We start from the raw sequence: 17,513 nt of genomic DNA, 5'->3' as shown, positions 1-17,513 counted from the left end.
ACCCACATGTCACTATATTCCACCCTTACCTCTACCTTCACCCACATGTCACTATAGTCCACCTAACCCTACCTTCACCCACATGTCATATAGTCACCCTAACCCTACCTTCACCCACATCACTATAGTCACCTAACCCCTACCTTCATCCACATGTCACTATAGTCCACCTAACCCCTACCTTCACCCACATGTCAATATAGTCCACCTATCCCCCCTACCTTCACCCACATGTCACTATAGTCCACCCTAATCCCTACCTTCACCCCATGTCAATATAGTCCACCCTATCCCTACCTTCACCCACATGTCACTATATTCCACCCCTAACCCTACCTTCACCCACATGTCACTATAGTCCACCCTAACCCTACCTTCACCCACATTTCACTATAGTCCACCTAACCTCTACCTTCACCCACATCACTATAGTCCACACTAACCCCTACCTTCACCCACATGTCACTATAGTCCACCTAACCCCTACCTTCACCCATGTCACTATAGTCCCCTAACCCTACCTTCACCCACATCACTATAGTCCACCCTAACCCCTACCTTCATCCACATGTCACTATAGTCCACCTAACCCCTACCTTCACCCACATGTCAATATGAGTCACCTAACCCCCTACCTTCACCCACATGTCACTATGGTCACCCTATGCCCCTACCTTCTTGTGTCCTATAGTCCACCCTAACCCTACCTTCACCCACATGTCACTCTGGTCCACCTATCCTCTGCCTTCACCCACATGTCACTATATTCCACCCTAACCTCTACCTTCACCCACATGTCACTATAGTCCACCCTAACCCTACCTTCACCCACATGTCTATAGTCCACCTAACCCCTACCTTCACCCATGTCACTATAGTCCAACCCTAACCCCTACCTTCACCCACATCACTATAGTCCACCCTAACCCCTACCTTCATCCATGTCACTATAGTCCACCCTAACCCCTACCTTCACCCACATGTCAATATAGTCCACCCTATCCCTACCTTCACCCACATGTCACTATAGTCCACCTAATCCCTACCTTCACCCACATGTCAATATAGTCCACCCTATCCTACCTTCACCCACATGTCACTATATTCCACCTAACCCTACCTTCACCCACATGTCACTATAGTCCACCCTAACCCCTACCTTCCACCCACATGTCACTATAGTCCCCTAACCTCTACCTTCACCCACATCACTATAGTCCACACTAACCCTACCTTCACCCACATGTCACTATAGTCCACCTAACCCTACCTTCACCCACATCACTATAGTCCACCCCTAACCCCTACCTTCATCCACATGTCTATAGTCACCTAACCCCCTACCTTCACCCACATGTCAATATAGTCCACCTATCCCCTACCTTCACCCACATGTCACTATAGTCCACCTAATCCCTACCTTCACCCACATGTCAATATAGTCACCCTATCCCCTACCTTCACCCACATGTCACTATAGTCCACCTAACCCTACCTTCACCCACATGTCACTATAGTCACACCCTAACCCTACCTTCACCCACATGAAGTCACCTAACCCCTACCTTCACTTTATCACTATAGTCACCTAACCCCTACCTTCATCCACATGTCACGATAGTCCACCTAACCCCTACCTTCACCCACATCACTATAGTCCACCCCTAGCCTACCTTCACCCACATGTCATATAGTCACCTAACCCTACCTTCATCCACATGTCACTATAGTCCACCTAACCTCTACCTTCACCCACATCACTATAGTCCACCTAACCCTACCTTCACCCATGTCACTATAGTCCACCTAGCCCTACCTTCATCCACCTGTCACTATAATCCACCTAACCTCTACCTTCACCCACATCACTATAGTCCTAACCCCTACCTTCACCCACATCACTACAGTCCACCCCCTACCTTCACCCACATGTCCTTCACCCTAACCCCTACCTTCACCCACATGTCACTATAGTCCACCCCTAACCCTACCTTCACCCATGTCACTATAGTCCACCCTATTTCCCTACCTTCACCCACATGTCATATAGTCACCTAACCCTACCTTCACCCACATGTCACTATAGTCCACCTAACCCTATTCACCCACACATGTCACTATGGTCCACCCTAACCCCTACCTTCACCCACATGTCACTATAGTTCACCTATCCTCTACCTTCACCCACATGTCACTATAGTCCACCCCTAACCCCTACCTTCACCACACATGTCACTATAGTCCACCCCCTAACCCCTACCTTCACCCACATAGTCCACTATAGTCCACCTAACCCCTACCTTCACCCACATCACTATAGTCCACCCTAACCCCTACCTTCATCCACATGTCACTATAGTCCACCTAACCCCTACCTTCACCCACATGTCAATATAGTCCACCCTATCCCATACCTTCACCCACATGTCACTATAGTCCACCCTAACCCCTACCTTCACCCACATGTCACTATAGTCACCTAACCCTACCTTCACCCACGTGAAGTCCACCCTAACCCCTACCTTCACCACATCACTATAGTCCACCCTAACCCCTACCTTCATCCACATCACGATAGTCCACAACCCTACCTTCACCCACATGTCACTATAGTCACCCTAACCCTACCTTCATCCACATGTCACTATATTCCACCCTAACCTCTACCTTCACCCACATCACTATAGTCCACCCTAACCCCTACCTTCACCCATCACTATAGTCACCCTATAGTACCTTCACCCACGTATGTCCCTATAGTCCCTCTAACTTCACCTTCACCCACATGTCAATAGTCCCACCTAATCCAACATGTCAATATAGTCCACCTATCCCCTACCTTCACCCACATGTCACTATATTCCACCTAACCCTACTACCTTCACCACATGTCACTATAGTCACCTAACCCTACCTTCACCCACATGTCACTATAGTCCACCCTAACCCCTAACTTCACCCACATGTCACTATAGTCCACCTAACCCTACCTTCACCCATGTCAATATAATCCACCCTAATCCTACCTCTACTATTGGCTCATCGTCGTTGCCCTAACCCATCTTCACCTCTTCTATTGGTTTATCGTCATTGCCCTAACCCCTCCTTCACCTCTTCTATTGGCCCATTGTCTTTGCCCTAACCCTCCTTCACCTCTTCTATTGGCTCATCGTCATTGCCTAACCCATCTTCACCTCTTCTATTGGCCCCATCGTCATTGCCCCTAACCCCTCCTTCACCTCTTCTATTGGCCCATCGTCATTGCCTAACCCTCCTTCACCTCTTCTATTGGCCCATCGTCATTGCCCTAACCCCTCCTTCACCCTTTCTATTGGCCTTATCGTCATTGCCTAACCCTCCTTCACCTCTTCTATTGGCTCATCTTCATTGCCTAACCCCTCCTTCACCTCTTCTATTGGCCCATTGTCATTGCCCTAACCCTCCTTCACCTCTTCTATTGGGCCTCCATTGTTATTGCCTAACCCTCCTTCACCTCTTCTATTGGCCCATTGTCATTGCCCTAACCCCTCCTTCACCTCTTCTATTGGCTCATCGTCATTGACCTAACCCCTCCTTCACCTCTTCTATTGGCTCATCTTTTTTGCCCTAACCCCTCCTTCACCTCTTCTATTGGCCCATTGTTATTGCCCTAACCCCTCCTTCACCTCTCTATGGGCCCATTGTCATTGCCCCTAACCCCTCCTTCACCTCTTCTATTACCCATCAATCATTGCCCTAACCCTCCTTCACCTCTTCTATTGGCTCATCTTAGTTTGCCTAACCCCTCCTTCACCTCTTCTATTGGCCCATTGTCATTGCCCTAACCCCTCCTTCACCTCTTCTATTGGCCCACTGACATTGCCCTAACCCCTCCTTCACCTCTTCTATTGGCTCATCTTCGTTTGCCCTAACCCTCCCTTCACCTCTTCTATTGGCCCATTGTCATTGCCCTAACCCTCCTTCCCCTCTTCTATTGGCCCATTGTCATTGCCCTAACCCCTCCTTCACCTCTTCTATTGGCCCACTGTCATTGCCCTAACCCGTCCTTCACCTCTTCTATTAGCTCATCGTCATTGCCCTAACCCCTCCTTCACCTCTTCTATTATTTATCGTCATTGCCCCAACCCCTCCTTCACCTCTTCTATTATTGGCCCATCGTCATTGCCTTTGACCCTCCTTCACCTCTTCTATTGGCCCATCGTCATTGCCCTAACCCCTCCTTCACCTCTTCTATTGGCCCATCGTCCATTGCCCTAACCCCTCCTTCACCTCTTCTATTGGCCCATTGTCATTGCCCTAACCCTCCTTCACCTCTTCTATTGGCCCATCGTCATTTGCCCTAACCCCTCCTTCACCTCTTTCTATTGGCCCATCGTCATTGCCCTAACCCTCCTTCACCTCTTCTATTGGCTCATCTTCATTGCCCTAACCCCTCCTTCACCTCTTCTATTATTTACCATTGTCATTGCCCTAACCCCTCCTTCACCTCTTCTATTGGCCCATTGTTATTGCCCTAACCCCTCCTTCACCTCTTCTATTGGCCCATTGTCATTGCCCTAACCCCTCCTTCACCTCTTCTATTGGCTCCTGTCATTGACCTAACCTCCTTCACCTCTTCTATTGGCTCATCGGTTGCCCTAACCCTCCTTCACCTCTTCTATTGGCCCATTGTTATTGCCCTAACCCTCCTTCACCTCTTCTATTGGCCCATTGTCATTGCCCTAACCCCTCCTTCACCTCTTCTATTGGCTCATCTTCGTTGCCCTAACCCCTCCTTCACCTCTTCTATTGGCCCATTGTTATTGCCCTAACCCCTCCTTCACCTCTTCTATTGGCCCACGTCATTGCCTAACCCCTCCTTCACCTCTTCTATTGGCTCATCTTCGGTTGCCTAACCCTCCTTCACCTCTTCTATTGGCCCATTGTCATTGCCCTAACCCTCCTTCACCTCTTCTATTGGCCCACTGACATTGCCCTAACCCCTCCTTCACCTCTTCTATTGGCTCATCTTCGTTGCCCCTAACCCCTCCTTCACCTCTTTTATTGGCCCATTATCATTTGCCCTAACCCTCCTTCCTCTTCTATTGGCCCATTGTCATTTGCCTAACCCTCCTTCACCTTTTCTATTGGCCCACTGTCATTTGCCTAACCTGTCCCTTCACCTCTTCTATTGGCCCATCGTCATTGCCCTAACCCTCCTTCACCTCTTCTATTGGCTCATCGTCATTGCCTAACCCTCCTTCACCTCTTCTATTAGCTCATCGTCATTGCCTAACCCCTCCTTCACCTCTTCTATTGGTGTCGTCATTGCCCTAACCCCTCCTTCACCTCTTCTATTGGCCTTCCATCGTCATTGCCCCAACCCCTCCTTCACCTCTTCTATTGGCCCATCGTCATTGCCCTAACCCTCCTTCACCTCTTCTATTGGCCCATCGTCATTGCCTAACCCTCCTTCACCTCTTCCTATTGGCCCATTGTCATTGCCCCTAACCCTCCTTCACCTCTTCTATTGGCCCATTGTCATTTGCCCTAACCCCTCCTTCATCTCTTCTATTGGCCCATTGTCATTTGCTAACCCCTCCTTCACCTCTTCTATTAGCTCATCGTCATTGCCCTAACCCGTCCTTCACCTCTTCTATTGGCCCATCATTGCCTAACCCCTCCTTCACCTCTTCTATTGGGCCCATCGTCATTGCCTAACCCTCCTTCACCTCTTCTATTAGCTCATCGTCATTGCCCTAACCCCTCCTTCACCTCTTCTATTGGCCCATCGTCATTGCCCCAACCCCTCCTTCACCTCTTCTATTGGCTCATCGTCATTGCCCTAACCCCTCCTTCACCTCTTCTATTGGCCCATCGTCATTGCCCTAACCCCTCCTTCACCTCTTCTATTGGCCCATTGTCATTGCCCTAACCCCTCCTTCACCTCTTCTATTGGCCCATTGTTATTGCCCTAACCCCTCCTTCACCTCTTCTATTGGCCCATTGTCATTGCCCTAACCCTCCTTCACCTCTTCTATTGGCCCATCGTCATTGCCCTAACCCTCCTTCACCTCTTCTATTGGCTCATCTTCGTTGCCTAACCCTCCTTCACCTCTTCTATTGGCCCATTGTCATTGCCCTAACCCCTCCTTCACCTCTTCTATTGGCCTATTGTCATTGCCCTAACCCCTCCTTCACCTCTTCTATTGGCCCACTGGCATTGCCCTAACCCCCTCCTTCACCGCTTCTATTGGCTCATCTTCGTTGCCCTAACCCCTCCTTCACCTCTTCTATTGGCCCATTGTCATTTCCCTAACCCCTCCTTCACCTCTTCTATTGGCCCATTGTCATTGCCCTCCTTCTTGTCCCTCCTTCCACTTTATGCTGATTATCAGAGAAATCTGATGGGCGTAATCCAGTGTGACGACACTAATCCCCAAGTTAATAATCACAGGGCTCTGCCGTCCTGCTCCACACACTGACTCCTGTGACTTTCGGCAGCGCCCGGCCTCTTCCATCCCCAGGTAAGGCTTTACCTCTTCCCCGACCAGGGAGCCGCCGATGTGGGGTACCAACTGTGACCCGTCTCCCTGACACCTAGGGGGTGGTGCATTCCAAACCCTGCTGGGGGTTTGGCAGTTCTGATGGACCCAGTGGAGTGTTGCCACCCAGTGGAGCCCAGATGAGGAAGTTTCTTTGCTCGGAGGAAGAAGTAAAAATGGATTGGTGTTGCATTAAATCTTGCTCTCATATTTTACAAGGCAGAACAGTGCCTTGTCTGCAGGTTCGATTGTTGAAAGCTGACGGTTAAATCTGATAAACAGTAGAGCTTTGATCGTGCATATCTCAACGTGGACAGGTGGGAATGTTTTAGCTTCCTTGTTGTGCCTGATTGAGGACCTGGGAATCCACTGCCTGTAGCTCTGACTAACGATGCATCTGAGTCCAGTGCTTTCAGAGCTTTGGAAGCGGAGCCCTCTAGTTGACTCAGTCACAAATCCAGGGAAGCTTTGGCTGCATGTGAAGCTCAGTCACAAATTCAGGGAAGCTTTGACTGCATGTGAAGCTCAGGATGATTTTAATAATAGCTTTGTCTATCTGAATGCACTAGATCAATTGCACACTTTGACTGGTTTTCAGACTTTTTTGCCTGACACTGTTCATACAACAACTGTGCTACAGAGTCAGTGATATCATGATCGAGTCTGGTGTTAAATTAGATACAGCCTCCTATATAAAGAGTCAGGTGTTGTATTAGATACAGTCTGCTAGCTATATATAGAGTCTGGTGTTATATTAGATACAGCCTGCTATATAAAGAGTCTAGTGTTGTATTAGATACAGTCTGCTATATATAGAGTCTGGTGTTGTATTAGATACAGTCTGCTAGCTATATATAGAGTCTGGTGTTATATTAGATACAGCCTGCTATATAAAGAGTCTGGTGTTGTATTAGATACAGCCTGCTATCTATATATAGAGTCTGGTGTTGTATTAGATACAGCCTGCTATATAAAGAGTCTAGTGTTGTATTAGATACAGCCTGCTATATAAAGAGTCTGGTGTTGTATTAGATACAGTCTGCTATATAAAGAGTCTGGTGTTGTATTAGATACAGCCTGCTATATATAGAGTCTAGTGTTGTATTAGATACAGTCTGCTATATATAGAGTCTGGTGTTGTATTAGATACAGCCTGCTATATATAGAGTCTGGTGTTGTATTAGATACAGCCTGCTATATAAAGAGTCTAGTGTTGTATTAGATACAGTCTGCTATATATAGAGTCTGGTGTTGTATTAGATACAGCCTGCTATATATAGAGTCTGGTGTTGTATTAGATACAGCCTGCTATATAAAGAGTCTAGTGTTGTATTAGATACAGTCTGCTATATATAGAGTCTGGTGTTGTATTAGATACAGTCTGCTATATATAGAGTCTGGTGTTGTATTAGATACAGCCTGCTATATAAAGAGTCTTGTGTTGTATTAGATACAGCCTGCTAGCTATATATAGAGTCTGGTGTTATATTAGATACAGCCTGCTATATATAGAGTCTGGTGTTGTATTAGATACAGCCTGCTATATAAAGAGTCTGGTGTTGTATTAGATACAGCCTGCTATATATATAAAGAGTCTGGTGTTGTATTAGATACAGCCTGCTATATATAGAGTCTGGTGTTGTATTAGATACAGTCTGCTATATAAAGAGTCTGGTGTTGTATTAGATACAGCCTGCTATATAAAGAGTCTGGTGTTGTATTAGATACAGCCTGCTAGCTATATAAAGAGTCTGGTGTTGTATTAGATACAGCCTGCTAGCTATATAAAGAGTCTGGTGTTGTATTAGATACAGTCTGCTATATAAAGAGTCTGGTGTTGTATTAGATACAGCCTGCTATATAAAGAGTCTGGTGTTGTATTAGATACAGCCTGCTATATAAAGAGTCTGGTGTTGTATTAGATACAGCCAGCTATATATAGAATCTGGTGTTATATTAGATACAGCCTGCTATATAAAGAGTCTGGTGTTGTATTAGATACAGCCTCTTATATAAAGAGTCTGGTGTTGTATTAGATACAGCCTCTTATATAAAGAGTCTGGTGTTGTATTAGATACAGCCTCTTATATAAAGAGTCTGGTGTTGTATTAGATACAGCCTGCTATATATAGAGTCTGGTGTTGTATTAGATACAGCCTCTTATATAAAGAGTCTGGTGTTGTATTAGATACAGCCTGCTATATATAGAGTCTGGTGTTGTATTAGATACAGCCTCTTATATAAAGAGTCTGGTGTTGTATTAGATACAGCCTGCTATATATAGAGTCTGGTGTTGTATTAGATACAGCCTGCTATATATAGAGTCTGGTGTTGTATTAGATACAGCCTGCTATATATAGAGTCTGGTGTTGTATTAGATACAGCCTCTTATATAAAGAGTCTGGTGTTGTATTAGATACAGCCTCTTATATAAAGAGTCTGGTGTTGTATTAGATACAGCCTGCTATATAGAGTCTGGTGTTGTATTAGATACAGCCTCTTATATAAAGAGTCTGGTGTTGTATTAGATACAGCCTGCTATATATAGAGTCTGGTGTTGTATTAGATACAGCCTCTTATATAAAGAGTCTGCTGTTGTACTAGATACAGCCTGCTATATAAAGAGTCTGGTGTTGTATTAGATACAGCCTGCTAGCTATATAAAGAGTCTGGTGTTGTATTAGATACAGCCTGCTATATAAAGAGTCTGGTGTTGTATTAGATACAGCCTGCTATATAAAGAGTCTGGTGTTGTATTAGATACAGCCTGCTATATATAGAGTCTGGTGTTATATTAGATACAGCCTGCTATATATAAGAGTCTGGTGTTTAGTATGCTAGATACAGCCTCTTATATAAAGAGTCTGGTGTTGTATTAGATACAGCCTCTTATATAAAGAGTCTGGTGTTGTATTAGATACTGGCCTCTTATATAAAGAGTCTGGTGTTGTATTAGATACAGCCTGCTATATATAGAGTCTGGTGTTGTAAGATCTGGTGTTGTAGATACAGCCTCTTATATAAAGAGTCTGGTGTTGGTATTTGTAGATACAGCCTGCTATATATAAGAGTCTGGTGTTGTATTAGATACAGCCTCTTATATAAAGAGTCTGGTGTTGTATTAGATACAGCCTGCTATATATAGAGTCTGGTGTTGTATTAGATACAGCCTGCTATATATAGAGTCTGGTGTTGTATTAGATACAGCCTGCTATATATAGAGTCTGGTGTTGTATTAGATACAGCCTCTTATATAAAGAGTCTGGTGTTGTATTAGATACAGCCTCTTATATAAAGAGTCTGGTGTTGTATTAGATACAGCCTGCTATATATAGAGTCTGGTGTTGTATTAGATACAGCCTCTTATATAAAGAGTCTGGTGTTGTATTAGATACAGCCTGCTATATATAGAGTCTGGTGTTGTATTAGATACAGCCTCTTATATAAAGAGTCTGGTGTTGTACTAGATACAGCCTGCTATATAAAGAGTCTGGTGTTGTATTAGATACAGTCTGCTAGCTATATATAGAGTCTGGTGTTGTATTAGATACAGCCTGGTAGCTATATAAAGAGTCTGGTGTTGTATTAGATACAGTCTGCTATATATAGAGTCTGGTGTTGTATTAGATACAGCCTGCTATATAAAGAGTATGGTGTTGTATTAGATACAGCCTGCTATCTATATATAGAGTCTGGTGTTGTATTAGATACAGCCTGCTATATAAAGAGTCTGGTGTTGTATTAGATACAGCCTGCTATCTATATATAGAGTCTGGTGTTGTATTAGATACAGCCTGCTAGCTATATATAGAGTCTGGTGTTGTATTAGATACAGTCTGCTATATAAAGAGTCTGGTGTTGTATTAGATACAGCCTGCTAGCTATATAAAGAGTCTGGTGTTGTATTAGATACAGCCTGCTAGCTATATATAGAGTCTGGTGTTGTATTAGATACAGCCTGCTATATATAGAGTCTGGTGTTGTATTAGATACAGCCTGCTATATAAAGAGTCTGGTGTTGTATTAGATACAGTCTGCTATATAAAGAGTCTGGTGTTGTATTAGATACAGTCTGCTATATAAAGAGTCTGGTGTTGTATTAGATACAGCCTGCTATATAAAGAGTCTGGTGTTGTATTAGATACAGTCTGCTATATAAAGAGTCTGGTGTTGTATTAGATACAGCCTGCTAGCTATATATAGAGTCTGGTGTTGTATTAGATACAGTCTGCTATATAAAGAGTCTGGTGTTGTATTAGATACAGCCTGCTATATAAAGAGTCTAGTGTTGTATTAGATACAGCCTGCTAGCTATATATAGAGTCTGGTGTTGTATTAGATACAGCCTGCTAGCTATATATAGAGTCTGGTGTTGTATTAGATACAGCCTGCTATATAAAGAGTCTAGTGTTGTATTAGATACAGTCTGCTATATAAAGAGTCTGGTGTTGTATTAGATACAGCCTGCTATATAAAGAGTCTGGTGTTGTATTAGATACAGCCTGCTATATAAAGAGTCTGGTGTTGTATTAGATACAGTCTGCTAGCTATATATAGAGTCTGGTGTTGTATTAGATACAGCCTGCTATATATAGAGTCTGGTGTTGTATTAGATACAGCCTGCTATATAAAGAGTCTAGTGTTGTATTAGATACAGCCTGCTATATAAAGAGTCTGGTGTTGTATTAGATACAGCCTGCTATATATAGAGTCTGGTGTTGTATTAGATACAGTCTGCTAGCTATATATAGAGTCTGGTGTTGTATTAGATACAGCCTGCTAGCTATATATAGAGTCTGGTGTTGTATTAGATACAGTCTGCTATATAAAGAGGCTGGTGTTGTATTAGATACAGCCTGCTATATAAAGAGTCTGGTGTTGTATTAGATACAGCCTGCTATATAAAGAGTCTAGTGTTGTATTAGATACAGTCTGCTAGCTATATATAGAGTCTGGTGTTGTATTAGATACAGCCTGCTATATATAGAGTCAGGTGTTGTATTAGATACAGTCTGCTAGCTATATATAGAGTCTGGTGTTGTATTAGATACAGCCTGCTATATATAGAGTCTGGTGTTGTATTAGATACAGTCTGCTAGCTATATATAGAGTCTGGTGTTGTATTAGATACAGCCTGCTATATATAGAGTCTGGTGTTGTATTAGATACAGTCTGCTAGCTATATAAAGAGTCTGGTGTTGTATTAGATACAGTCTGCTAGCTATATAAAGAGTCTGGTGTTGTATTAGATACAGTCTGCTATATAAAGAGTCTGGTGTTGTATTAGATACAGCCTGCTAGCTATATAAAGAGTCTGGTGTTGTATTAGATACAGCCTGCTATATATAGAGTCTGGTGTTGTATTAGATACAGCCTGCTATATATAGAGTCTGGTGTTATATTAGATACAGCCTGCTATATAAAGAGTCTGGTGTTGTATTAGATACAGCCTCTTATATAAAGAGTCTGGGGTTGTATTACATACAGCCTGCTATATATAGAGTCTGGTGTTGTATTACATACAGCCTGCTATATATAGAGTCTGGTGTTGTATTACATACAGCCTGCTATATAAAGAGTCTGGTGTTATATTAGATACAAGATAGGCCTCAAATTGCATCCAATTCACTATGTAGTGAGATATTTCTGACCAAGTCCCATAAGTCTCTGGTCAAAAGTAGTGCACTATTTAGGGAATATGGTGCCATTTGGGACACATAGATTTCGAAAACGTAGATACGTTTTGTTGGCAGCTGGATCAAAACATGTACTTCAGGGGAATAATCTTGAAATGGAGGTAACCTAAAAATAGAAGGAGAATGAGATGGAAAGAAAAAGGTGTAGGAGCTGAAGTGTAACAAATGCTGAGGGGGTTGAGATGGAGCGTAAGCCTGGGGCACAATCAATTCTTTGTTTTATTTTTCAAGCTGTCCTGGAATCCAATGTTCTCCAACCGTGAATAATCAAATCCATCTTATTTTCCAGTGAGTACGTAGCGGCTCTAAACAACTGAAGAAATGGCTGTCGTGGTAAGTACATCGAAGCTCCTCTCTTGGTGTGCAACAGGCTTACATGCCCCACTGCAATAATTCAAACACATTCAGTGGCGTTTGTATTGCAGATCAATGTCAAAAGTATCAAGTCTGATGAATGTAGATACATGTTGAGTTTAAGAGTCAGTTCTGACATGTTCTGTTCAGGTGGTTATTTTTCATCCATTGCAGAGCAGAAACAATCTACCATCAAGGTCCTTAGGAGGATGCAATCCACAATAGATACTCTTACTACGTCATTATGTTCTTCCTTCGTTCCACATCATGGTTAGTCAAACAGCAGAAACAGAATGACACTCAAAATGGCCGCCAGAAAGCCGACCGTCAGGGAACGTTGACTTGAACGGGGATATCTGTTCTATAGATTGTGTTTCTAGGACTCCAACACCACATAACGTCCTGTGCCATGGACAATGGCAGTTCCACATTTCTCAGGCACATTAGCACTGGGTGCCGTCAATCGCTAGCATTAACCCCTAATCACAGATCTCAGTCACAGGTTTACCAGGCTTTGCTGCGCTCATGTGAGGAGATTAGCCAATGCTAACACTGAAGCCCATTGATACAGGCCTCCTTTTGGATTGAGTTTTTGGGCGTCGCCTGGATTAAACTAGGTTTAAACCTCATTTTTGTAAGGTAGCCTTGTGAGCAAATGGTGTTTTTTTGTTGGCAAGTCATGATTCTCATTATCCCCCCCTCTCTACCCAGAGTGGAACGTTCCGTATGGTATCAGAGGAGGAGCAGGCTCTCAGGGCCAAGCTGGAGCGCCTCACGGTCAGGACCACGGTCCCGTGTTCGGACTCTGCGCCAAGTTGCCTGACCACACAGTGCAGAAGGTCTGTGGTCACTGTCTCACACAAGCCTCACGCTGTAGATTCACTTCATCTTAAGCCCTACCACAAACTCAAGTGCAACCACAAATCAAATCACATACAACTAGTGTAGACATTACAGTGAAATAATTTACACGAGGAATAAAATTAAATACCAAAGAATGGAAATATATACAGGGAGTAGCAGTACCAGGTACTTGAGGTAGATATGTTCATGAAGGTAAAGTGACCAGGCATCAGGATAGATTATAATAAGGTATTTGAGGTAGATATGTACATGAAGGCAAGGTTAAGTGACTAGGCATCAGGATAGATAATAATAAGGTACTTGAGGTAGATATGTACATGAAGGTAAAGTGACCAGGCATCAGAATAGATAATAATAAGGTATTTGAGGTAGATATGTACATGAAGGCAGGGTAAAGTGAATAGACAGGATAGATAATAATAAGAGTATAAAGAACAGAGTAGCAGCAGCAAATGATGAGCGTAAAAGTGTGTGTGTGTGTGTAATGTGTATGTATGTGTGTTTGTGTTATGTGTGTGCGTATGTAGTGTATGTGAACGTGTTTGGGTTTTGTGTGGGAGTGTCAATGTAGTGTGTGTGTGAATGTGTATATGGTTTGTATACAGTGCATTCGGAAAGTATTCAGACCCCTTGACTTTTTCCACATTTTGTTGCGTTACAGCCTAATTCTAAAATGGATTAAATAGCTTTTTCCCCCCTCATCAATCTACACACACTTCTGCGTTGTCTTGGCTGTGTGCTTGGGTTTGTTGTCCTGTTGGAAGGTGAACCTTCGCCCCAGTCTGAGGTCCTGAGCGCTCTGGAGCAGATTCATCAAGTATCTCTCTGCATTTTGCTCCGTTCATCTTTCCCTCAATCCTGACTAGTCTCCCAGTCCCTGCCGCTGAAAAACATCCCACAGCATGATGCTGCCACCACCATGCTTCACTGTAGGGATGGTGCCCAGTATCCTCCAGACGTGACACTTGGCATTCAGGCCAAACAGTTCAATCTTGGTTTAATCAGACCAGTGAATATTGTTTCTCATGGTCTGAGAGTCCTTTAGGTACATTTTGGCAAATTCCAAGCGGGCTGTCATGTGCTTTTTACTGAGGAATGGCTTCCGTCTGGCCACTCTACCATAAAGGCCTGATTGGTGGAGTGCTGCAGAGATGGTTGTCCTTCTGGAAGGTTCTTCCATCTCCACAGAGGAACTCTGGGGCTCTGTCAGAGTGACCATCGGGTTCTTGGTCACCTTCCTGACCAAGGCCCTTCTCCCCTGATTGCTCAGTTTGGCCGGGCGGCCATCTCTAGGAAGAGTCTTGGTTCCAAACTTCTTCCACATACAAATGATGGAGGCCACTGTGTTCTTGGGGACCTTCAATGCTGCATAAATGTTTTGTTAAGCTTCCACCAGATCTGTGCCTCGTCACAACCCTGTCTCGGAGCTCTATGGACAATTCCTTCAACCTCATGGCTTTGTTTTTACTCTGACATGCACTGTCAACTGTGGGACCTTATTTAGACAGGTTTGTGCATTTCCAAATCATGTCCAATCAATTTAATTTACCCCAGGTGGACTCCAATCAAGTTGTAGAAACATCTCAAGGATGATCAAGCCTGTTTTCGCTTTGTCATTATGTGGTATTGTGTGTAGATTGCTGAGGAAATAGTTTTATTTAATTCATTTCAAATCAAATCAAATCAAATTTTATTTGTCACATACACATGGTTAGCAGATGTTAATGCGAGTGTAGCGAAATGCTTGTGCTTCTAGTTCCGACAATGCAGTGATAACCAACAAGTAATCTAACTAACAATTCCAAAACTACTGTCTTATACACAGTGTAAGGGGATAAGGAATATGTACATAAGGATATATGAATGAGTGATGGTACAGAGCAGCATACAGTAGATGGTATCGAGTACAGTATATACATATGAGATGAGTATGTAGACAAAGTAAACAAAGTGGCATAGTTAAAGTGGCTAGTGACATAAGAATGCAGTCGATGATCTAGAGTACAGTATATACATATGCATATGAGATGAATAATGTAGGGTAAGTAACATTATATAAGGTAGCATTGTTTAAAGTGGCTAGTGATATATTTACATCATTTCCCATTATTAAAGTGGCTGGAGTTGGGTCAGTGTCAATGACAGTGTGTTGGCAGCAGCCACTCAATGTTAGTGGTGGCTGTTTAACAGTCTGATGGCCTTGAGATAGAAGCTGTTTTTCAGTCTCTCGGTCCCAGCTTTGATGCACCTGTACTGACCTCGCCTTCTGGATGATAGCGGGGTGAACAGGCAGTGGTTTGGGTGGTTGATGTCCTTGATGATCTTTATGGCCTTCCTGTAACATCGGGTGGTGTAGGTGTCCTGGAGGGCAGGTAGTTTCCCCGGTGATGCGTTGTGCAGACCTCACTACCCTCTGGAGAGCCTTACGGTTGAGGGCGGAGCAGTTGCCGTACCAGGCGGTGATACAGCCCGCCAGGATGCTCTCGATTGTGCATCTGTAGAAGTTTGTGAGTGCTTTTGGTGACAAGCCGAATTTCTTCAGCCTCCTGAGGTTGAAGAGGCGCTGCTGCGCCTTCTTCACGGCAGCTGTCAGTGTGAGTGGACCAATTCAGTTTGTCTGTGATGTGTATGCCGAGGAACTTAAAACTTGCTACCCTCTCCACTACTGTTCCATCGATGTGGATAGGGGTGTTCCCTCTGCTGTTTCCTGAAGTCCACAATCATCTCCTTAGTTTTGTTGACGTTGAGTGTGAGGTTATTTTCCTGACACCACACTCCGAGGCCCTCACCTCCTCCCTGTAGGCCGTCTCGTCGTTGTTGGTAATCAAGCCTACCACTGTTGTGTCGTCCGCAAACTTGATGATTGAGTTGGAGCGTGCGTGGCCACGCAGTCGTGGGTGAACAGGGAGTACAGGAGGGGCTCAGAACGCACCCTTGTGGGGCCCCCGTGTTGAGGATCAGCGGGGAGGAGATGTTGTTGCCTACCCTCACCACCTGGGGGGCGGCCCGTCAGGAAGTCAGAACCCAGTTGCACAGGGCGGGGTCGAGACCCAGGGTCTCGAGCTTGATGGCGAGCTTGGAGGGTACTATGGTGTTGAATGCCGAGCTGTAGTCGATGAACAGCATTCTCACATAGGTATTCCTCTTGTCCAGGTGGGTTAGGGCAGTGTGCAGTGTGGTTGAGATTGCATCGTCTGTGGACCTATTTGGGCGGTAAGCAGGTGGAGTGGGTCTAGGGTGTCAGGTAGGGTGGAGGTGATATGGTCCTTGACTAGTCTCTCAAAGCACTTCATGATGACGGAAGTGAGTGCTACGGGGCGGTAGTCGTTTAGCTCAGTTACCTTAGCTTTCTTGGGAACAGGAACAATGGTGGCCCTCTTGAAGCATGTGGGAACAGCAGACTGGTATAGGGATTGATTGAATATGTCCGTAAACACACCGGCCAGCTGGTCTGCGCATGCTCTGAGGCGCGGCTGGGGATGCCGTCTGGGCCTGCAGCCTTGCGGGTTAACACGTTTAAATGTCTTACTCACCTCGGCTGCAGTGAAGGAGGGCCGCATGTTTTCGTTGCAGGCCGTGTCAGTGGCAATGTATTGACCTCAAGCGGGCAAAAAAGTTATTTAGTCTGCCTGGGAGCAAGACATCCTGGTCCGTGACTGGGCTGGGTTTCTTCTTGTAGCCTCTTGTGTCTGAGCCATTGAATTGAGATTCCACTTTGTCTCTGTACTGACGCTTAGCTTGTTTAATAGCCTTGCGGAGGAATAGCTGCATTGTTTATATTCGGACATATTACAGACACCTTGCCCTGATTAAAAGCAGTGGTTCGCGCTTTCAGTTTCACGCGAATGCTGCCATCAATCCACGGTTTCTGGTTTGGGAATGTTTTTATCGTTGCTATGAGAACGACATCTTCGAGGCCTTGCGTTCTAATGAACTCGCACACCGAATCAGCGTATTCGTCAATATTTCCATCTGGCCTTAATACGAAACATGTCCCAGTCACGTGATGGAAGCAGTCTTGGGTGTGGAGTCAGCTTGGTCTGACCAGCGTTGGACAGACCTCAGCGAATAAGGC

The 17,513-nt window shown here is 44.5% G+C and overlaps 1 protein-coding gene across 1 annotated transcript in view; it reads left to right on the top strand.

The window, feature by feature from the left end:
- The first annotated feature begins 6,446 nt into the window (after positions 1–6,446).
- The window catches only part of LOC115145429 (retinaldehyde-binding protein 1-like), a 16,953-nt gene continuing 5,886 nt past the window's right edge, over positions 6,447–17,513 (top strand). The window contains 4 exon segments of the mRNA XM_029686961.2: positions 6,447–6,506; positions 12,510–12,553; positions 13,286–13,352; positions 13,355–13,413. Of these exon segments, the coding sequence (XP_029542821.2) occupies positions 12,542–12,553; positions 13,286–13,352; positions 13,355–13,413 (138 nt within the window). The 5' untranslated portion in view covers positions 6,447–6,506; positions 12,510–12,541.

Source organism: Oncorhynchus nerka, linkage group LG17 (assembly GCF_034236695.1).
Source record: "Oncorhynchus nerka isolate Pitt River linkage group LG17, Oner_Uvic_2.0, whole genome shotgun sequence".
In the NCBI taxonomy this organism is placed as follows: domain Eukaryota; kingdom Metazoa; phylum Chordata; class Actinopteri; order Salmoniformes; family Salmonidae; genus Oncorhynchus; species Oncorhynchus nerka.
Note: the sequence above shows the minus strand (reverse complement) of the source record. Positions and strands in the feature narration are given on the sequence as shown.